This window comes from Danio rerio, chromosome 16, assembly GCF_049306965.1.
Source record: "Danio rerio strain Tuebingen ecotype United States chromosome 16, GRCz12tu, whole genome shotgun sequence".
NCBI classification, from domain to species: Eukaryota; Metazoa; Chordata; class Actinopteri; order Cypriniformes; family Danionidae; genus Danio; species Danio rerio.
In genome coordinates, this window is record NC_133191.1 from 46,414,232 (window position 1) to 46,438,630 (window position 24,399).

General features: G+C 35.0%; 2 protein-coding genes across 7 annotated transcripts in view; both read right to left on the reverse strand.

Moving 5' to 3' along the window:
* Positions 1-1,837: 1,837 nt before the first annotated feature.
* Positions 1,838-24,399, reverse strand: part of caspa (caspase a) — a 50,401-nt gene continuing 27,839 nt past the window's right edge. For 3 of the 5 annotated variants that reach the window (XM_073925282.1, XM_073925280.1, XM_073925281.1), the window contains 6 exons: positions 10,417-10,547; positions 9,238-9,414; positions 7,343-7,583; positions 7,119-7,235; positions 3,290-3,399; positions 1,838-2,248 (listed from right to left, as the gene is read on the reverse strand). In XM_073925282.1, coding sequence (XP_073781383.1) covers positions 2,141-2,248; positions 3,290-3,399; positions 7,119-7,235; positions 7,343-7,583; positions 9,238-9,336 — 675 coding nt within the window. In that variant the 5' untranslated portion in view covers positions 9,337-9,414; positions 10,417-10,547 and the 3' untranslated portion in view covers positions 1,838-2,140. 5 annotated transcript variants of the gene reach the window in all.
* Positions 17,296-22,371, reverse strand: etsrp (ETS1-related protein). Of its 2 annotated transcripts, none has more exons than XM_005158213.5 (8): positions 22,290-22,371; positions 22,036-22,119; positions 21,324-21,395; positions 21,160-21,240; positions 20,882-21,079; positions 20,146-20,388; positions 19,678-19,796; positions 17,296-17,866 (listed from the first exon to the last, which is right to left on the reverse strand). In XM_005158213.5, exons 2-8 carry the CDS (start codon positions 22,115-22,117, stop codon positions 17,594-17,596), a joined length of 1,068 nt encoding a protein of 355 aa, XP_005158270.1. In that variant the 5' UTR covers positions 22,118-22,119; positions 22,290-22,371; the 3' UTR covers positions 17,296-17,593.

The following is a 24,399-nucleotide window of genomic DNA, read 5'->3' on the forward strand; positions in this document are numbered from 1 at the left end:
ATAACTATTAGTGATTTAGTACCAATAAACTTGTTGTGGGACACACCAAGTATAGACCGGGGGGGAGGCGGAAGAAGCTTTCGAAGTATTAGAGCCTGCTCAGCTAGACTACTCAACCACTTCTTCCCACAGGCTGGAAGAGCCTTCAACTTCAGTCAATTCCCCCTCACTGAAATTGTCCACACATGTGGCGGAATGACACTAAAGTTACACTTGACTTTCTCATCTATTACTGCTGTGGTTTTGTGACAAACTGTGGTTCATTTTCACTAGCTCACAGTGACTTGAAGTTTTCTCTGCAAGTTTCATGTGATCAGACCCTTCTGAAACTGCTCACGTTGTGCCTGGAAACTAATGCAACTGCTTTCACTTCCTCAATGTTATTCAGTCTACTTCACAGAAAGCAACAACACTGCAACTGGCCTCCAGTCATTTTTGAATACAAATGTTTGGAAAACTAATAACACAGTGGTATTATTAATATTATTAATATTTTTATATTCGAATACAGTGAAATTGAGTTTGCATTTAGTTTTACAGCTTTTGTAATAAAGTGAGCGCTAAAACATTCTCAGTTCCTCTGGATTTATTAGGTATAAGTTTGAGTAAAATATTAATATTTGTTTTATTCCACAAAAGTCAAATACATTTCTTCCAAATACAATTTTTCATTTAGACAAATTTTCTCACTCTAAAAAAATTACAACTTGTGAGAATAATAAATGTTTTCAGTTGTTGTTATTGAAAATTAGGGTTATTTGTCTCACAGTGAATCAGACGTTTATGGGTCATGTTATATAGAATAGTACCCAAAGAGCTCAAAACAAACCAACAAAAACTCAGAGGGAGATTTGGTAAAATTGCTGGTGGCCGAAAATATATATTTTGGACTGTTTGTAATGTAAATCATGGAGATATTGTAGAGATGGTGTCATAAGCTGCATTTAAAAGGCACTTTAGACAGCAAAGGGTTACAGATATAGACAACCCAGGCTCATTCTGAAAACATACCTCTACATACACTTCTGGAGACTGTCAAATATGTCCAGGAGCTGTTTTTTTTGTTTTGCAGTTTTTGTTTTCGTGTATCTACGAGGCCACTGTGTAAGCTTTTTGAGATCTCATTTCTATCGTGAGTGCCACTTGTGCCTGCTGTTCTCCCGTAAATCCACTGCTGTCAATTGACTAACTGACCAATCGGCTGACCCACCCTCCCCCTTCCCTAAGCCCAACCAATAGTGTTTTAAAAAGCACCGGTTGACCCGCCCACCCATTTCCCTAAACTCAACCAACAAATTAAAAAAGCAATTTAGAAAAAGAAAAGCCCTCGCCTGATTTTTACCACATTTTACCACATTCTTACCCTGTTAGTTGCTTGTTTTTTATTTTTTGGCTTCTATTTTTGTCCTAACTGCTTTCTGGAACCATTCTTCACTGGACTCAAACCCTGTTGTCGCAGTCAACTCCTCTCTGCATCTCGAGTCTACCGACGAACATCTTGAGCTACCGGACAAACTGACAACAGCTGGAAACCCGTCCATACAGAGGTAATCGGTCAGCTGATAAGTACGAAAAAGAACAGCGTCATTCATCCCCATATCGTTTGTTTTAAAGACAAAATGCAGCCATACGTGTTTCTGGATATAGACGTATACACTCCAAAAAAGGAGGTTTGCTGTTTGTTTAAATTACTCATTTATTACGAGTTGTACCTACACAACTCTTAAGGGTTTTTTGGGAAAACTTAATTGTTTTATGTTGAATCCACTTAAATTTGTAAAAACGATTAAATTAACTCAATTGATTTGTGTTGGGACAACATGAGTGCACAGTGTAGGGTTTTTTGAAGGTGTGTTTTTATTTTTGCCTGTGGTGTTATGAACTCTTCATGCTTTCACATAACCCAAGTCAAAAACACAGCCATGTCTATGTTAAACTGGAATGTTTTGTATCAGAACAAGTTTTTACTTCAGGGGAATCCAAGTAAACAATTTAAGTCCATTTATATATAAGTTTATCTTTCATTTTAAAAGCAATTTTTTTAGACATACTGTAAAGTCTTTTCAGGAATCATTGAAGAAGCAAAGGCACACAGGAGTCTCAAATTCACAGATGTGAACTTATAATTGTTTCTTGGCTATCAGAGTCCGGGGAACAGGTAGAACAACTTCGGCAGCGTTGCTCTGTCTTTACATGCCATTTGCTTGAAGTTTCCGATCATGTTTGGGTGTTCGAAACGTCTTAGAACCTGTATAAAGAAAACATAATTAACTACGGTGGCAAGAAAAACAATTGTAAATGAGCGATATACACAAACATACTCACAATTTATTTCTTAAAGAACATGATTTAAGGCAAGGCACTGCAAGTAAATAGGGAAAATACTTACAGTATCACAGTACTAGCAGATTTATTACATAAAAATGTAATTCTTCAATAATAATGTTTAAATACGTAAACAAGGCATTATTGGTAACACTTTACAATAAGTTTCATTAGTTAATGCATTTACTAACATGAGCTAATCATGAACAACACATGTACAGCATTTATTAATCATAATTGAACATTTACTAATGCATTATTAACATTCAAACTCATGCTTGTTAACATTAGTTAATGCACCGTGAGTTAACATGAACTCACAATGAACAACTGTATTTTCATCAACTAACGTTAGTTAGTTAGTGAAACTAACATGAATAAATACTGTAGTAAATGTATTGTTTATTGTTTGTTCATGTAAGTAAATGCATTAATTAACATTAACTTATGAACCTTATTGTAAAGTGTGACCACATTATTTAATTAAATTGTAACCAATTTGCATAAACCTCTACTGCAAACAATATGAACATTGGCTAAAGTCAAGTTCAAAATTCATTAATTTTCCTTCGGCTTAGTCCCATACTTATTAGGGGTCGCCACAGCGGAATGAACCACAAACTATTCCGGCATATGTTTTACACAGCGGATGCCCTTCCAGCCGCAATTCAGTACTGAGAAACACCCATAGACACTCATTCACACACAGAGATTTAAGGATTCTATTTTCACTTCAGAAAATTGCAGAATAAAATAAAAGTGTATTGAATCGGTCATATTGTATATGAACAAATCACTGTAAAAAAAAAAGAGTTTTTGGAGAATATTTTCTTTACATTAAACTGAAAAACAAAACTACAGCATGAAAGCCCCAATATCCTAAAATCTCAACTAGACGTGCATGAAAAAGCTGATTTTGCCTGCAGTGTCTCGGCTTAAACTGGTTAAACAGCATTTCATTTACCTTCCTGAACAGTTCCTCGATGTGATCCTCATGTGCGCATTTTATGAACACATCCACTAAGGTTTGGACATAAAACGTTCCATTCTGCACATGCCGGTAAGATTTGGTGTCTGTAAAGAAATGTTCTGAAATTAGTTCTATTTTTAAAATTGTCCTCAATAATAAACTTTATAATGCCATACATGTAATCCCTTTTGTAATGTTATGTCCATTTAAGTCTTTGAACACTTTCTTGAGGGAACGTATTTATAAATATATCAACTGTGCAAAAAGTTGAAAAAGTCAAAAAGTCTTTGTGTCTGGAATTAAATATAAATTTACTCACTCCTTCACAAGTGTTTCCAAAACTGTTTGAGTTTCTTTTTAATTCATTGAACACAAAAGAAGATATTTTGAAGAATGTTGGAAACTGGTATTTATCTTTTTAATAGGAAGCTATTCAATATTATATTTGTGCATATACATTAGATTAGTCAGTACTGTAGCCAAACCTGAAGCTGATCAAACAAAACTCAGGAGTATTGGGCAGCTAACATGAGGGCTATGATGTTTTGGCATGAGTGTGATCAAGTTGCTTCCGATAAGTCAGATATATGTCCTAAGTGGCTACAGTTTGAGGCTTGTTCAGTTGGTAACAGTTGTTTGGCTGCAATTTTGTGGTCGAAAGCTCTATCACTGAAAAAAAGTTCAATGTAAGAATATTATTGTACTAAACTCTATTAAAATTTTAAATCAAGTGAAAATGGCATTAAAGATCGAGCATCCCTCTATTCATTTACCTATCTGCAAAAATCATGATTTTGTACCCAGACAACTTGATAAGATCTTAACTTTTTGGAGTAACAAAGGACTGTGTTCAGTAAAGGATTTTTATGTAGATAACAAACTGGCCACATTTGAATACTTATATAAAACTTTTGGACTCTCACAATCACACTTTTTTCGTTATTTACAGGTGCGTCATTTTATCAAACACAATTTTCCTCAGTGCGAGGAAGTCTCTCTTGACCATGATTTGTACAAGCTTTTGAGGCAGTGCCCAATGGAGAAGCATTTAGTGACCAAATTTATAGATCGGTTTGCTTCTCACGTTTCGTTCTCTACTGCACACCTTAAAGATTCTTGGGAGAGGGAATTAGGAATTGACATTTCATCCTCTACCTGGGAGGAGGAACTGAGTCATATTCATTCTTGCTCTATAAATGTAAGACTACAGCTCATACAATTTAAAGTGATGCATAGATTGCACTATACAAAAGCCAAACTTAATAAGCTGTATCCTTCTTTCTCTCCCCTGTGTGATTAATGCAAAGGCGCAGTCGGGACCTATGGTCATATATTTTTGTCCTGTCCAGAAGTATCTGAATTTTGGAAAAGTATCTTCGGACTTTACTCCCAGGATTTTGAAATGGACATAAAAATTGATGTAGAAATAGCATTGTTTGGATGGTCAGACCAGGCTCTAACTTGGCCTAAACATCAACAGCTCTCTTTTATGTTTGGTATGGTGTTGGCCAAGAGAGTGATTCTGATGGAGTGGAAATCCACAACACAAATTTTTTTTTAAATGGTTAGCTGAAACTAACTCAAGAGGTATGTTACCACTACATAGTTTAACATATTGTTGTAATTTAAAAATGTAATTGCTAATTAGATTCAAACATTTAAGTTGTGAGAATAATTTTATAAAGTTTTTTACAATAGGAAAATATTGATAATTACATCAACTTAAAAATGCGGCTAATTTAAAGATAAATATGTCTGTCAGTTAGTTTGAAACTAAATTTAACTTGTAGCAACACAAAGAAATAGGGTTGATAACTCAATTTTCCACACAAATAGTTCTGACTTTCAAAGCTCCTCCCCACTGAACAAGCAAGAAGCAAGTCCGCACAAGTTTTAGGCAGACTGTTTGGCATAAAGGACATTTTAAGGTGAGATATCTGCATTTTATTTGCTTTCCGAATCAATTTTCTCTTGATGTTAGCAGTGTTTTTTGACTCAAGGTTTTTTTTCTTGCTTTATAAGAATACACAAGAATTTGAGGAGGACCTTTAAAGGCAAGTGATGACAATTTCCATCATTGGTGATCAGTCTACTTTAGAACTGAACCACAAGATGGAAACCAGCATGGTTGAGGGCATGAGGATCCTTAATAGAATGGATACCTCAAGGTGCTGTGCTCTGCTGATGGAACTTAAATATACTTGTGAAGTTTCTCGAATTTGATGGACTGAAGCCCAGTGCAAATGCAATGCGTCTCAAGAACATTATTTTCTGAAGTTTCAACTTATTTCAGAGTAGATTTACCTCTTTATGTTGCACTTTATGTTCTTTTGTATCTTTAGGGTGCTTTCACACCTACACTTTTGTTTCGGAACGTATCTCGTTTGCCCAGTTAGCGCGGTTCGATTGGCATATGTGAACAGGGCAATCGCGCTCTGTTCCGCGCCAAAGTAATCGCTCCGAGATCGCTTGAATGAGGTGGTCTCGGCTCGATTGAAACGAACCCTGGAGCGGTTCGATTGCAGTGAGAAAGCGATCCGATCCGAGCGCGGTTATATCACAGTGTTTTATGGATATGTAATAGGCTTACGGCTATATGAAGAGAGAATTATGAGAAGGGCGGGAAGTTTCGCGAGTCTCCGGATGCCCGCAAACGAGGGATGATCTCCCGGTAATCTCGCGTCTCTCTCCCAGTCCTCAAATAGACCCTTCTCACCCCTCCCCACCGTGTCTCTCCTCAGACACGTCACGCGCGCGCACCCTGTCAATCACCACCAAACCACCACCTCTCCTGACAGCTGAGCGGGACGCTGCAAAATAAACCCTGACACTCTGACCAATGTAAGGAGAGTTTACTCGCACTTGACTTGTTTTAGCTCTTTTGGTCCGATTAGAAACTTTGCAGTGTGAAAGCGAACCGCTCCAAGAGCAAAGAGCAACAATGTAACAATTTTAATCTCTGTTTCGGAACAACTGAATCGATTCACAGGTGTGAAAGCACCCTAAGTCCACACACTGATGTTTCTTTTTTGTTATTTTCCATGCTGTTTATATGGGACAGTACATAAAAAAATAAAATAAATAAAAAATACTAGAAAACAAAAATGTTGTTCAATGTATTTCTTACAAGCAACTAAATGAACAGTAAATTTAAAAACATACAAAAAAGTAACAATGTTCAGCTATTTAATTTATTAGAGGTTCTAAACTTGAAAACTTGCATGTATACTTATAGTAATTAATTACATAACACTGAATTTATTTAACATTTTAATTAAAAAATAGTTGAAACAACTTAATTTTTTGAGTACTAAACTTTAAAAGTGGAGTTTATGCTATGTAAAAATGCCTCTGATTGAAGAGGAAAAGGTAATTTGGCTAACATGTTTGTTAGATGTTGTTGGAACTTGAATATATTGATGCAAACTGCTACATTACATTTTTTTTGTTTGGTCTAAACCATATTTTTAGATATTAAAAAATGTATTATTTAGATATTATTTTTTAGTGCCTGAAATTAAAAACATTATCATTTACTCCTTTACAGGTGCTCCCAAAACCGTTTGAGTATCGTTTCATTTCACTGAACACAAAAGAAGATATTTTGAAGAATGTTGGAAACTGGTATCCATTTACATCCACAGTAGGAAAAGAAATAAGGAGGTCAATGGCTTCAGGTTTCCAACATTCTTCAAAATACATTTTCATGTGTTCTACACAAAAGGGAGAAGCTAAAACAGGTTTGGAACAAGTGAGATGAGTAAATGAAGACTATATATTTTATTTTACATTTTTGTGAAATATCCCTTTAAGAATGTATTACCCGGGGTGCACGACATCAGAGAAATGAAGTCTTTCTCCTTGTGCACAAAGTCATCGTCCTCTATTTCTATTGGCTCATCAGGCTCACCGTCACTGGCCCAAACACGGCCATGCTCACCTGAAAGAAAATGTTGGACAAATTTGCAAATATTACTATAATCAAATAAGAGATGTGTAGTAATACACATAGATTATACTGAAAATGCATCCTTCTTAGTTTTATACCTCCCCTGCAGGCTTGGATGAGAATAACCTTTGGTTTATCGCGCAGAGCTGGACAATTCTCTGAGTTTAGACGGCGGTAGACATTATCAACCGGAAAGGAATCAGAAGGGTTGTTTGTCCTATGGTAATGGACACCCATAATGGCGTCTCTTTTGCCGTGGGACATTATAACCACAAATGCGCTGTCTGAATACTTGTGTTCCTCACGTTGAGCAAAGTCCCTGATGGCTTCATCCATTTCCTGCCAATCAAACACACTCCATTCAATAAATCAAAATGAAACTACATGATATGAAAAGTACAATTAGACAAATATCATCAATTCAACTCTTCAGGATAATGTTGGGTAAGAAACTTTCTAAAAGTATTACTAATTGCTAATTACATCATTAAAACTGTATTTAAATTACTTTTCTAACTACAGTGGTCCCTTGTTATTCGCAGGAGTTACGTTCTAAAAATTAACCTGCAATATTCGAAACCCCCGAAGTAGTCAGCTTCATTTTTTTTTACAATTATTCTAGATTGTTTTAAGGCTGTAAAACCCCTCACTGCACACTTTATACACTTTTCTCAGACAGGCATGAACATTTTCACACTTTTTTCCTGTGTTAAACACTCGCAAAGATCAAACTTTGTAAAAAATATAATAAGTCCATTATTATAGAATGAACGCAAAGATCAAAACCTGTTGTCACATTCATCGCTGTCAGCAAAAGATTCATAAAGCTTTATAGCTGTTGTGTGGATATGTTGGCATCCAGCGTACGGTTCTTTTTCCTGTAGTCACTGATCCACAAAACTAAAGAAGACTCCATCCTTAAGGGGGTTGCACACCGGATGCACCGCGCACATGACAGTTAGAAGTAACACACACCGGACGCGCACATGGCATGTTATTTAAAATAAAATTATTCAGATGTCGCTCTGTGGTGTGGCAGGAATATATACAGTGTCCTGAGTCTTAACTGGGCACCGCAGACACCTGCTGACTTGTGATGCTGGTGTGCTTACCCTGATATAAACCTATGTTTGCATTCGGTGTGCAACCCCCTTTTTGATGGTCTTGCAATCCTCTGTTACAAGTTACAATCCTCTGTGCATCCGTGTTGGAACTCACATTGTTGCTAGAGATCAAAGATTTATGTTCATTTGATAAGTTGAACGCATTCTTATACATAAGACACTGGGGGGATTGATTAAAAATGGTCTACAGCCAATCAAGATGCAGAACACAAACAAAATAAAGCATGTCAAACTGCAAAAAAAATTAAATCTGCGAAAATGCGAGGCTGTGAAAAGTGAACTGCGTTTTAGCGAGGGATCACTGTACTTTGTTTGAATGATAACTTACACTGTTAACAATTTCCGGTAGAATCTACAGTAAATCACTGGCAGCTGTTCGCCAGTAACTTACAGTAAATCAATTACAGCATTTACATTTACAGCACCATTTATCTTGCTGTATTTGTGTTTACAATATTGTACATCTTTACTGTAAAATAGGTATACTACCTAAAGGTACACTAACTAATCTTGCATTGCCACTTCTCACGTTAGTTTGGTTGTGAGACATAGTTTGGACAAGTTGTCAGTGATTCTTCCTATTGTAAAGTCATACAGTGTGAACTCTCCTGTCGCCCATCCATGTTGCAGTGTGAACAAAGCAGCATCAAAACGCTAGCCCAGATAGTCATGCAGTGTGAAAACATCTGTGACACGACTACTATGAAAATCATGAAGTCTGATCTCGGCACAACTTTACTTTTTTAGTGTAAAAGTAATAGAATTACATTAACTAACTACTTTGTATGTAATTACACCTAACACTGCTCAGAATGACTTCCTCTACAATCCGTAAACTACAGAAGCTAAATGAAGCTTTACTTATGCACCTTTGCTGAAAGGTTTGGTCTCTTGACAACTTGATAATCCAGCTCCTTTAACAGCTTTTCCATGTTCTCTTCATCTTTCTCTGAGCCGCTCCTTTTCATAGCCTTATCGTCAAAATCCACGTTGTTGATAAGCAAGGCCAGTCGTTTTCTGACTGACTTGTCTTTTATTTCATAAGTCTAAAAAAACAACCAAGAACACATCAACATAACATCGCAGTAGTGACACTGGCAGAAATGCTACTGTAAAATTAGTACAGTATTGTTAGTGGCGACACCTGATAATCAGGGACTAAGCCAAAGCAAAGTGAAAGAATATCACTGTTAACAATTTGTTCCTGTAGAATTTACAGTAACTTACTGGAAGCAATTCCCCAGCAACTTACTGTAAATCAATTACAGCAAGATAGTGCATTTACATTTACAGCACCATTTATCTTGCTGTATACAAATTTAAATAAACAAAATATTTACATAAAATGTACACTAATTTTCACAATGCAACTGTAAAATACAGTAACATACTCCATAACTGTCCTACAATAAAATACAGTTCATATTACAGTTAAATACTGTATAATGTACAGAAATCAATAACAGTGTATATTGAACTGATCCCATGGCTCATAATGAGGTCATCTGATGCAAAACGATTAGTTTCTTATGACCAAATAGTCCATATGCAGGCATCCAAGATAACACAAGTGCCATTTTCCTGATCATTTTGAAACACACACACAAATGCTTTATTTATTTATTTTTTTGCACACACAGTTTTGCTTCATAAGACATAGAATCATCTAGATCAGGGGTGTCCAAATTCGGTCTTGGAGGGCCGGTACCCTGCATAGTTTAGCTCCAACTTGCCTCGACACACCTGCAAGGGTGTTTCTAGAAAGCCCAGAAATAGCTGAAATATAGCTAGCCCAGGTGTATCTGGTTGAAACTAAACTTTGCAAGACACCGACCCTCCAGAACCGAGATTGAGCACCCCTGATCTAGAGGAATGAATGATAATTGTGTCAAGTCTTTTTTTGTCACATAGGCACACAGGCAAATTACATAAATGTTTCATAATTTTGGCCTGAGATTAAGCAAATTAACAGAAAATTTTAACTTTTCCCTTTAACAATAACTGTATTTTTGCATTATTCTGTATAATTGTATGTATATAATACTTGCCTCCTGTCCTTTTTCTCTAAGAATTTTGTTTTTAAATTGCTGGCTGCATGGAGTAACCTTCAGTTCTTTCAACTGAGCTGGATCCTTCGGAATTGGTTCTGGTACAGGTGGCTCCGGCTGGGAAACTCCTCCTAGAAAACAAAACATGAACACATCAGTAATTATACTGAAACGCATGTATGCCACCTTTATTTTGCACTATTGACGTTCCAATCTGAAACCTCAGGTTACAAGTTCCCAAAAATTTTCAGAAATTGAGTATTCGAGAAACAAAAGGGACTGATGCATTTTAATCCAGTTTAATTGAGTTTTGTTGACAGTTGTTAAATGTGAACGCCGTTTCCATTCACACAATGTAACCTAATTTGAATCTACTTACAAAAATACTCTAATGAATGTTTTAATGTCCTAAATTATTGACACTATCTTTATTTTAGGACTGTGTAGGCTGAATGTCTCTGGCTGAATTCCGAATTAACCCCAAACTACTTCAGCTAAGACTCGAAATGGTGGCTCAGTGGTTAGCACTGTCGCCTCACAGCAAGGTCGCACTGGTTCGAGTTCTGGCTGGGCCAGCTCTGTGTGAAATTGCACAGTGGGTTTGCAATAGTTTCCCTCGCAGACATGCACTATAAGTAAATTCAATTAATTAACTTGGCTGTAGTGTACAAGTGTGTGTGTGAATGCAAAAGTGTATTGGTGTTTCCCAGTAAAACAGAAAACCGGAATAGTTGGTGGTTCCTTCCACTGTGGCGACCTTTATAAATAAAGGACTAAGCCGCAGGAAAATAATCGAAGTCCAAAAACAAAGGCAAAATCGTTGGCTCTATAAATATTCACAAATGTAGGTGATTAATATGAAACATATGTTTTTTTTTGGCTTGACATATTTGGCAAACAGGAAATGAGTCTTTAGTCAAATGACCACACATGGGAGGTGTGAAAAGAAGAAATGAAAAAGGCATGTCTTAAAATTCAGTGCACATAGTTTATGGCAAAGATTGTAGAAATTTGCTTGCTGTAGACCTATAAAACTGACTTCTTTTTCATAAGAAGAGAGTAATAAATAATTAATAGCAGGCAATATGTCCATTAAGCTATTTAGCCCAAGTCAAATGTTCGAAAATGAATAAATGTGTTCGATATTATAGACTAGAAGCTGACGATATGCACCGCATGCATGTCTAAAGGGGCGGATTTAACCAATAAGCGAGTTAAGCGGCCGCTTAGAGCCCCAGGTAATCTGGGGCCCCCAATAAATATCTAGAAGTGTAAATCATACCTATAAATTACACTGTAAAAAATACAGAAATTTACCATAAAATAACAGAGGTTGATTTATGGAAATTTACCAGAAATTTTTATCTAAGGGAACTACTGTAATTTAATGTTCGTTATTTTAACGTAATTTTATGTAATTTAATAGCCGTTATTTTATTTTTTCGGGCACCCCAACTACCAGAAATAACCGTAAAATTATGGATTTTTTACAGTGAATATATAACACCATTTTTTATCTTATTTTGTATAGTGAGAGTTTTTTTTACATAATTTAAATATTGAATATACAGTAAGATATAATATAATAATAATAATAATGTGTTATGTAACAATAATATTATAAAATAAAATATCCACCACTCCAATCATGGAGCAGTCCAGCAGACAAATTTCAAAAAAAAAAAAAAAAATATATATATATATATATATATATATATATATATATATATATATATATATATATATATATATATATATATATATATATATATACACACACACTATTTTTTTATTGTAAATACATTTTAATAAAACTAATCATTCAAAATGAAAAGACTGCATTAAGATAAAACAAAAGATTGAGTAATATAAAAAAACACCAAAATAAACAATAATCACATATAAAAGTAGAAAGGGTGTATCAGGACTTGGGCCCCATGGCTGAGGTTGCCTAGGGTCCCCAATTCGCTAAATCCGCCCCTGCATATCTATAATAACTTTAAAGAATGACAGACTGACTTTTTTCCGCGTTTGTCATTATGTGAAGCTTTACTCACCTTGCCCTGTGTTCTCCAAGAGCTCCTCTGCTACTGCATTACACTTGATACCCCTTAAAATGTCCACTGTTACAGAAACCGCGTCAGATGTGAAAGTGTTGACCAATAAATCAACCAGATCTATCTCGTCTTTCAGCTTTTCGATTGTAGATTTTCGGACGCGCGGTTCCTGCTTCCGATCGCCCAGTCTGCTTTGAAACCTTCTTAGATTATCCGCCCCAATATTACTTAAAGCGTCCTGAAGATGGTCCTTGATAGATTTGGCCATGTTTAGCTCAGGGCGCTGACTGAATGCCGAAGGTCAACACAATGTGTTTCTTTCCCTTTTTCTAACAGATTGCCCAATCAACAAGTAATGAACATGTATGTTCCTGCACAATCCTCTAGGTGACTTGTGCCCATTTTACTTCGACATGAGGAAATAAATATACTGCATAAAACGTATATATAAAGTCAGAATGATTCGCCCTTCTTTGAATTTGTTTTTCATTTTTAAAAATTTCCCAAATTATGTTTAACAGAGCAAGGACATATCTGATGATATTTTTTCTTCTAGAGAAAGTTATTTTTGTTTTTTTTTGGCTAGAATAAAACCAGTTTTTAATGGTTTTAAAACCATTAAATGGGCAATATTATTGCCCCCCTTAAGCAATATTTGTTTTTGATTGTATAATGTAGACAATGACTTGCCTATTTTTACCCTGACTTGCCTAGTTAACCCAATTAACCTTAAGCCGTTACATGTTTAAGCTGAATACTAGTATCTTGAAAAATATCTTGTAAAATATTATGTACTGTCATCATGGCAAAGATGAAAGAAATCGGTTATTAGAAATGTGTTAAAAATCCTTGCTGTAAACAGAAATTGGGAAAGAATATACAGGAGAGCAAATAATTCTGACTTGTATAACTGTATGTGTAATATATATATATATATATATATATATATATATATATATATATATATTCATTCAATGGAAAAGCAATGTTTGGTAAGTAATCGAAGAGTTCAGGTGTATTTTCTCTGTTTACTATGTCTGTTCAGTTATTTCACTTAAACCTCTAACTGCCCCTGCACTAAGAAAAAAAAGTTGGGTTGCATTTCTAAACTCCTAATGACACTAGTTAACACACACAATTAATTTTTCCAACACATCCCATAATTTCTAAAACATCTCCTGAATGGTTAGGTCGGTTTATGGTATAAGAACCGGAATTAATACATATACTTTGAAAATTCTGAAAATAAGAAGTGTAAGACCAATTTATTTAAAATCAATCAAAATAAATCATTTTTGAATACTAAATCATCTTTTAAATAAGCCATAAAATATTTTAGATTCTCGTTTAACATGCTTTCTTGTTTTTTTTTTTTTGTTTTTTACAGTAAAACCATAATTAGGTGTAGTGGTGCAACAGGATTATGTTTGTTAGATTTTTTTCTACACCAACAGTGCTGTGTGTAAATCTTTATTTCAAGAGTTCGCCCTTAGCTGATGATTGATTATAGAGCTTGTTTTGCATGCTGTCCCGGGAGAGAGCCATGAGCTCATAAGATCCTCATAAGATCATAAGGGGCTCTCTCCCATTTGCCAGGTTGAGAGAGGAGTTTGAGCTCAGGTAGATCTCGAGAACTCCCCTGTTGTAGTAACTAATGAACAGATAGCGATTGCTTTTAAGAGGTAACTATTAGCTAGGAGCATGTCTATGATGCGGATTTGGATTAGTCAATTAACTTAAGTTGCATGTTTTTGATGGTGGGAGGAAACTGGAAAACTCGGGGAAAACCCACGTGAGCACAAGGAGGACGTGTGAACTCCGCACAGAAACATGGCTGGCTTGGTAAGGACTAGAATTAGTGACGTTCTTGCTGTGAGGCAACAGTGCAACCACTGGGCCACCATGCCATTCATCAAGGAAAGGAGGAGGAGTAGGGGTGGAAGGGGGGAATTTTCAACACGAAGATGGCTGTCATATGGAACTTAGGGTATTTATAGTGGTTTAGGAATCATCAGATTGGTGAAATGAATAATGCAGGGCCAGCTGCAAGCAATCATAAACACGTGATCCACTCGAAATTAGTTTATAAATAAACTTCACTTAAAACAGTCAAAACATGGTCAACTATTTGGTAGATCAGGCAGTTAAAGGGTTAAAATGCAATGAAAATATTCCTATTATTTGGCATAAGTGAAATTATTGAACCTATAGGAGCCTGATTAAAATTTCAGATGGCACTCTTCAACTGTGAAGAACATTTTAAACATCTATGAAAAACATCTATAAACATTATATTATAACCTTATATAAACATATATTTAAACATCTATAGCTGCCAATTCACTCTATAAAGAACATTTCTTAAAATGGAAAGTTGATCTAATTTTCCCATTGTGCCAGATACAAGTAAACTCGATGATATACTCGACCTTCATACCTCTTCAAAATGGGTTATTTCTAAAATCATTAATACAAAACAGTTCTCCTCAACACATGTACTGAGGGCTTTTTGGGAGGAGGAACTTAAGAAAATATGACACAACTTGCCTTTGCTGTACAACCAAACCAGCCACACTTTTACATACTTTCTGGTTTTGTTTAAAGCAATCTGATTTTAAGGGGAAAGTCTTTATTCATTTTTCTGCTGTTTTTTCCATTATCAATAGTTCCAAACCCACTGTTTGGAATCCTGACAGAATATGCTGAATTAAATGAATAACAGGCTGATAGTGTAGCCTTTGCAACTTTACTGGCTAAACGACTTATTCTTATGAATTGGAGGTCAGCAGCTCCCCCTTCTTATCAGCAATGGGTTTTTGATTTCTTACATGCTCTTCGAATAGAAAAGATTCAGTTCACAGTAAAGCAAAAGCCATAACAGTTCCAAAAAGTCTGGGGTCCTTTTCTACATTTTTTTAAAGGAGACACATATATCTTAACTTCTGTTTTTTCTTTCTTTTCTTTGCATCATTTATTTATTCTTTGGTTTGTTTTTTATTTTTCATATTTTTATGTTATCTTATGTTTGTGTATATATGTGGTATTTTACCTTTTATTTACATACTTATTTGTGTATAATTATGTTTTCCTGATAATTTCTTGTTTGGTGAATTGTATCAGTTTGTGTGTGTTTGTGTGTGTGTGTGTGTGTGTGTGTGTATATATATGTATATATATTTATATGTGTGTGTATATATATATATATATATATTTATATGTGTGTGTGTGTGTGTGTGTGTATATATATATATATGTGTGTGTGTGTGTGTGTGTGTATATATATACATATATATATTTATATATTTATATGTATATATATATATATATATATATATATATATATATATATGTATATATATATATATATATATATATATATATATATATATATATATATATATATATATATATATATGTGTGTGTGTGTGTATATACATATATATATATATATATATATATATATATATATATATATATATATATATATATATATATATATATATATATATATATAATATATAAACACACACACATCTATATGTATCAATATTGTGTTTATTTTATTGTCTGACCTAAGATGAACCAAATTAAAAAAATAAATAACGATGGAATGTTTATGTGAACATTAAAGTTTACACAAACCTAACAAAGAGCTTATTTTTTTTAAAGAGTAAACCCAATTTCTATCCACATTTGGTGCACAGCCATACGTTTACATGAGCCTTTTAAAAGACATATAGAGCAGGGGTTTCTAAACTCGGTCCTAGAGGCTGGCATCCTCTAGTTTAGCTCTAACTTCCTTTAACACAACTGCCTGCAAGTTTCTAGTATAGGGGAGACGGGGGATGATTGTAACACAATGTTTTTTTAGCATCTAAATCTACCTTTTTTTTGCTTCATAACTAAACCTTCTAGGCAAAGTACCCACATTTGTCTACTACAAATGTCAACAATTAAATTATTTTAAACTATATCACAGACTTTGTGAGATGATGACAAATGAAGTGGTCATTTGTTACTACCTACCCCACTACTGGGCTAAGCTGTAGCAGGTAGAAACACACAAAAACTAAATGTACGACTAATGATATGCCACAACAACAGTTTTATTGTAAATAAATGACTGCAACAATACAATATATGTGAATATTGTAAGTGTATGTGCTTATTGTGTGTGTGTGTGTGTGTGCATGCACGTGTGTTTGTGTGTGCTTGTCTATACGTGCACATTCATGTGTGTGTTTAAGTGCATGTAAACTTTCAAAACACGTTTTTCAACCTACCCCGTCACTGTCACCCATTGTTTAGCTAGCTGTGTAAGCATGGTGCTTTGAAATTAGCAGGAGGTTGATACACCATTCTTTACTAGAGAAAATACAGTTTGACCTGATATAACTCATACAACATCATCTACAACGGTAGAGGTACTAAACAAAATAATATCTTGCTATTTTTATATTTCTGTTGAAGATTTTCTGTTGAAGCTTTTGGAGAGATTGCAAGCCTGACTGGAAAGTCTCCACATGTGATTGTTAAGAAAACCTGAGGAAACTGAAAGTGTCACATGACCCCTATCTTATTCCCTATTCCTGGAATTGGTAGCGTTACAACTCTCCTTGTGTTTCAACTATACCCGGTCTCCCCTACCTAGAAAGAGTTGATTAACTGGTTCAGGTGTGTTGAAATGGGTTTGGAACCAAAATAAGCAAGACATCAGCCCTCCAGGACCAAGTTTGGACACCCCTGATATAGAGCAAACTTTTAAAAATGTAATCGTCCGTCTTCAACACGCATATATAAATAAAGACATATTGAAAAGTGAAGCTGTCATATTACATTTATTTACAAGAGTTCACAATCTGATGTCAAACCATCAGTTTACATAAGATAAAACAAAATACATTTACAAGATTAATGTTCCAATGTGAAAAGAGGTAGCTAACATGGTTTTCTAAAGGCACCTAGCTTGATTTCAAAGCTGACTTCAGATCTGTTGTTGGCAATCTGCTGCAAAGTCCAAATTAAAGTACATAAATCTCAAGTCAGTCAGTTCTTTGTTCCTCCAAAGGCACGACGTCTGATGTTTTAAAGTTCTTTCCAATCCTTCGAGAATTCCTCCTCTAATGTGTCCAGGACTCTGTGGTTTCCTCTGAGCGGCTTGTGTTTGCTACAGACTGTGGAGATGCTGCATTCGGGGAGATGTTTAGACTTGCCAAGACTTCATGTGCAGTTTTTCCAAGCATGCCCTGCACGTCACAGACAAAGCGGTAGACGTAGCGCTTTCCCGCCGTTTTGTGAATGATGTTTTTGTGGTAGTAGTAACGCAGGCCACGACTGAGCTTCTCATAGTTCATTTTAGGCTTGTTTTTACACTGGCCCCACCGCTTCGCCACCTGGAGGACACAAGAGAGAGAGAGAGAGATGAACAACAAGATATGAAGAGGAATGTGAAAATACCAGATGTGAAGATGAAGTGAAGAGTGTCGAGATGTTTTAAGACACACTGTAAAAAGATATATGATCATTAGTCCAGACAGCATTTCAGCATGTTTTAGGTCATTGTAACTTATTAAACTAAGTTAATCACATTATAACTTAATTTTATAAGTTATGCAAGATATTTTAAATCAGTTTAACACAATATAAGTTTAATGAACTCAAAGTTAATTTGATTCAGCTTAAAAATGTAAGGCAACCAGGATTTTTTACAGTGCAGACAGTACGTGGGTTGTTGACATGGCAGTGCATTTTTACTGTCACACATGACAAAAATGAATATAATAAGAGTTGTCATTTAAAATGCAGTACATAGCTAAACATTTCTTCATCTTCCATGGACCTCTTTTTAATAAAAGCTACTGTGTTAATACCTCTCGCTCTTATATAGAAAGAAAATGGTAAAATTATTAATAAATATTTTATTAATGATTTACTATTTAGTAAATGGCAATCATTTTGCTCATCCATATCTAAAAACATAATATTTTAGTACATTTGGTCACTGAAAACCATCTCTGGTGAACATTATACGCTCATTTTAAAACACACCATTCAAGATAATATGACTGACGCTCTCTGTAAAGTCCATGACATGCACATTTTAAGTTTTTGACTGAGGATTTATCACATATTTATGTTTCTGAAACCGCTATATCTATATCGTTTAAAATGGTTTTGTTTTCTTTTAATGTGATTACCATATTGATGGAAAAGGTCCAACAAGCCCAACAAATCATGAAGTAAAACACTATTAATAACTGTATATAAACTAAAAGCACCATATAAAGCCTATAAAAGCCTTATAAATACTATAAAAGTCCTCCTAAAAAGGCAGTCGGACAGTTGCAGCTCACCCAGAATGCTGGGGCCAGGATTCTGACCAGAACCAGAAAATCAGAGCACATCACACCTGTCCTCAGGTCTTTACACTGGCTCCTGGTTACATTCAGAATAGATTTTAAAGTATTATTACTTGTCTATAAATCACTAAATGGCCTAGGACCTCAATACATTACAGATATGCTCACTGAATACAAACCTAACAGATCACTCAGATCTTTAGGATCAATTAAATGAGAAATTCCAAGAGTTCAGTCAAAGTAGAGCAAATCTCCCTTCAGCTACTGTGCCCCCCGCTGCAGGAATCAGCTTCCAGAAATGATCAGATGTGCTCCAACATTATAGGCACATTTAAATGAAGACTGTAATCTGTTTAGCTGTGCCTTTACTGAATGAGCACTGTGCTACGTCTGACAGATCGCACTATTATGTCTTTTTCTTTTTCATTCTATTAAAACTGTTTTAACACATTTTTATCTGTTTTTAATCATTTTTAAATCTTTCAATCATTTTTTATTTTCTTGTTCTTTAATTCTTGTTTATGTAAAGCACTTTGTATCACATTGTGTATGAAATGTAACTTGCCTTGCCTATATGAAGATAAATGTCCAACAATGAAGATCAATTGCTCTCACACTATTTGTACAAGATTAAGAGTTGTTCTTCATTTTTGCTGTCACACTACAGGACTTTTTTTAGTACAGTTCAAAATAAATAAATAAAACGTGAAAGAAATTATACATTTTATATTTATGGTTATATTTTCTCAAAAAAAAAAAAAAAATCAAGACTTCAAACTAATTTTTACTATCTATTTGTCCACTACCCAAGTGTTGTTGAGTTTTAAATGCTTTAGGAATCTTACCTCAGCGGGATCTGACATTTTAAACTCCCAGCCATCACCAGTCCAACTTATAAAAGTGTGGCAAGCAGAATCCAGCAGGAGTTCTAGCAGAAACTGCCAGAGCTGGATGGGTCCAGATCCTGATGGACATCAAACAGCATTGAGACAAATAAATAAACAAACAAATAAATAAACAACTAAATAAATAAATTGATAAATAGCTAAATAAATAAATAATCTAATAGATTGATAGATGGATGGACGGATGGATGGATAGATAGATAGATAAACAGATAAATAAACAAATAAATAAACAACTAAATAAATAAATTGATAAATAGCTAAATAAATAAATAATCTAATAGATTGATAGATGGATGGACGGATGGATGGATAGATAGATAGATAAACAGATAATTAAATAAATAAATAAATAAATATATCTCACTCTCTGTTATAAAAGCGCTTCTGTAACAGACAGAGGCTCACCTGGGTAGGCGGACATTGGCGTGATCTCGCCCTCTCTGTCTGATCTTTGAGGAGGAGCGCTGCGTCTTTTGACCACGCGGGGGCAGAAGTGCTCAGCGGACTGACTGACCGGAGGGGATGAGGAGGATGCAGGCTGGCTAAGCGGCATGGAGCTGCAGTAACCGGGTGAGGGGTAGTCGGACCAATATGAAGACCTGCTTTGCTGCTCTGCTTCATACAAACCATATGTCCTGTCTGATTCACCTGCAACACCAAAAACACAAGTTAATATTTCAATGACTAGATTTAAGCGCATTAAAATAAATAAAATCAATTACATAATAATAATTAAATAATAAAAAATTAAATTAATAAATAAAATTTGAATCTATTGCATTATTGTATTAACTAAACACAAATTTAACAAAATATATTATCATACAGAATATTTAATAGGTAAAAAATCATAAAAAAACAAATCAAATAGTAATCTATAATACTGATAATATAATAAAGCGTGTATATACACACAAACACACTGATTCTATGTGTATGCATGGCATTTTTATTACTTTTAGTTATTTCAGTACATCAAATAAACTGAATAAATAATATATAAAAAATAGTTGAGTAAACAATTAAATTTGGTTTTAAAATTTGGCATTTATTTTAAGTTAGAAAAGGTTGTTTTAGCCAGAATATCTCTGGTGTGCATATAAATCCAGTAAATAAATTAAGTATCTGTCAAATTGCATACCCAAATGGTCAAGGCTGGCGGTCCCGGATGCTCCTCTGTGACTTGGGCCTTTCCCAGGTTGGTAATGGCTGCTGGTGTCCATTGTGGGACTGAATGTACTGCTTTGTGCTGGAGTGCAGAGAGGGACGAGGTTCTGGTAGGTTTGAGTTGATTCCTGAAAGCCAACCTGCTGTCTGTCTGCAACCATTCCTTCTGGAACTTAAGGGGGAGATAAAGGACATCATATAAGGCCAGGTCACTTTTATACACATTCACAGATATAGTCATGTGATACTTACTATTAGTGTATGCTGCCCAGTTGCTGAACTCAGGGAAAGAGTCCAGATTGAACAGCCCAGAGTCGACTGTGAGAACATGACCTATTGAGCAAACAGATATAATGCTTTCACTAATTGTTTGCATTATGATTATATGATAAATATGAATGTTGTGAGATGCTCACCTTTGTGCAACAGCTCCTTCTGAGGCTCGGAGTAGTTTTCGGCATACTGCTGTTGGACGGGTCCTTTGCTGTCTAATAAAAAGGACAGGTCTTCACCACTGCAGTCTGGAGGTACATTATCAAAGATGTGGAATGAATGAGAGTCAGGCCAAATGATGTATTAATGGATGCATAAAGCTTTCTACGCCTGGCCTGAAGTGTGTTAGGAGTAGAGGAAGCACTAGTAAAGGCTCTGTGACAGAGTGATGAAGAAGGGTGTAGGAGAGGGGGTGCTAAATCTGTTTGAGGAGGAAGTCTGGAGGAAAGGATTAGGAAGAGAGGGAGGGAGCAGAAAAACGGGTGTATCTTTAACCCGACCACCCCTCTTTTTTTTTCGACATCCCATTCCTAAATCTCAGTGCATGCATTGCCTGACATCCCCTTTTCCTGATGAGCTTTGAATTAGTGCACACAAACAAGATGTCAAGGTCTGATTTTTAGGGTTCTGACAGGGGTGTTGCAATTCTGCTGTTTGCAGCTCAAGGACAGCGGAAATGTTTTGCACTGACATTCAGGAAACCAGGCTGGAGAAATACTAAATCCCACAAAATCTGACTGATTTTTTCCCCTCATCAGGGCAAATTGAATGTGATCTTTGCAAATGAAGTGCTATAATTTATATATTAAGAACGAAGCAACTGAAGTTTTAAAATATGTTGAAATAAGATATTACCATATGAACTGAAGTCGAAACCAGCAGGAACCTCCTGAGTTCTGAAGTCTTCTGTGTAAAATCCAGATTGGTACATTTCCATATCTAAAAAGAAAACATTATATTATTAAACTAACATAGATACATCTTAATCCAAAAATAGTTCAAATCAAATCCAATTTATAGAAATATCAAAACAGAGATCTAAATACATCAACAAAAAGTCATTCTGATTACATTAATTTCAAACAGTCGAATAAATAGAAAAGTCTTACCTTAAAGTTTTCACTGAGTCCTTATTTCACTATATCAGGGGTTTTGACAGTGCCTCAGCTCTGCTTTTCAGCTCTGTTGACTGTCTGTGCTGGACTGAGGACCGTTATAAAGAGGCCGCGCGCGCTGGGGCGTGTCCGCGCGTCTTCTGAAGGAATGCGTCGTGACTGCGCTTCCCCTCCTTTTACTCCTCGTGACGTCAGACAGGAGTCACGACCACAGATTTGTTACCCTTTCATTCACAGAAAAGGTGAGGGGAGTAAAAAAACATCCCAGCACAGATTTGACAGACACGTTCTCTATTTTCTTTTCTTAACACAAGACGATGTGTACGTGTTAATTCGACCCCATATGTTTTCAGCAAATAATAGAGTCCTTTCAATTTTGACTAGTAAATCGTGATCATTTTCTCCTGACGATAGTTGAAAAATTCATCCTCGTGACAATAAAGTCTGAAAACAATATTAGACAATGTGTTCAAAACTGTTCTTTGAGACAAGAAACTACGAATGACCTGGGCTAAATAAAATTAACATGATCCGATAGGACAACAGGATGTAGCCTATATTTGTGCCAAAAATGTTATATCTAAACCCGTTTTTGTGATCAGAAATCATGAAAAGCCAGGTCAAAACTGACACAAACCAGACTGGGCAAATGACAGACTATGTATCTGTTTTTTTTTTTTTTTTACTTATTTGTCTCACAGACACAATAATAATAAAAAAAAACAATTTAAAAGACTGATGTGCATCAGGACAAACTCTAAACGTTTTGTTTACATTAATAAATATATAATTTATTTATTGTTACTATTGGCCAAAGTGTTTCAAACTCAACGTTTCTTATAGGTTTCTTATAGTTTCTAAACATTAATTATATCTCTATATGGCGTTTTATTAAGTTACTATAGTCACATAACAACGATATCAATAATAGGCCTAAAGAAATACCGCTATTGTTAGTATAATGATGATATGACTTGCTCAATTAATTTTTTGATATATTCGCATCGATGATTCTACACTGTAAACAAATCCTGGTCGCCCCAGTTTAAGCTGAATCAAATTAACCTCATGATTTTTTCAAATATTTAATTACCCCAATACTAGTGTTTCAAACTCAGAGTTTCTTATAGACAATTTTCAAGGATGTAAACAATACCAATGGTCCCAACCAATTTCCTGTTTTACATTTTTAATTTCTATAGCTTCAGAGAATCCAAAAAGGTCCACATATTGATAAATAATGTTGTGGCAGCTGTTTTAACATAACATATGTTAAATATGAATTGTCTCTTGTTAGTTATGAAATAGCTTGACACTCGTGGGTTGATGTTCATGGGTTTTAACAACGATATTAATTATAGGCCGTAAGAAATACGAACATTGTTAATATAATGATGGTATGACAAGCTCGATTAACTTAAATAAACTCGCATCGATGATTCCACATTGTAAAAATACTGGTTGCCTTAGTTTTTAAAGCTGAATCAACTAACCGTATGAGTCATTTCAACTTGCATTATATTATACTGACTTATTTTTATTAGTTACGCAAGTTGATTTCAGTTAGAAGATGGTTAACTTGTTGTTTAATAAGTTACAATTAGCTAAACACAAAAACCTGCAACCATTACTTTTCATTCCACAAATTTGGTTCTTTGTATTGTAAAAAATGTTATAAAGTCTAGAGATTATAAAAATGTTCTTCACATTCATCTTCACACTCACACAAATGTTCTTTGGTTTAAATGGGTTCATATGGCATCACTGAAAACACCATTTTGGTTTCTCCCTGGCAGTTTTTTTTAACAATGCACTCAATTTTTAGTTATATTATATTAATAGCAACGTTTTTTATGCTTGATGACTTGCTTGTTGTCAGGCTTTAAAATTAAATGTGTGAGATTATAAATAATAGGTTTGAACTGCCTGAAGTCCAAAGTAGCATATTGCCTAATAGTTTGCGCTAAAAATGAAAAGTGATGATAGGCTGAACCTAAGTTATCATTTAAGTAGCCTTAAATGATAATTTGACAGACCCATTTAAGTACATTCTAATGAAATAAAGAAATGAGAAAATGTGACTGGAAGTTAGAAACAAGATCAA

What these genes read in the sequence shown, in the direction of transcription:
- etsrp (XM_005158213.5), bottom strand. Translation starts at nt 22,117, where the DNA reads ATGGAAATGTACCAATCTGGATTTTACACAGAAGACTTCAGAACTCAG. An exon ending in CGCCAGCCTTGACCATTTGG is followed by an intron (nt 20,389 to 20,881) that starts GTATGCAATTTG and finishes TTGGTGTTGCAG; the next exon opens with GTGAATCAGACAGGACATAT. An exon ending in AAATGTCAGATCCCGCTGAG is followed by an intron (nt 17,867 to 19,677) that starts GTAAGATTCCTA and finishes TGTGTCCTCCAG; the next exon opens with GTGGCGAAGCGGTGGGGCCA.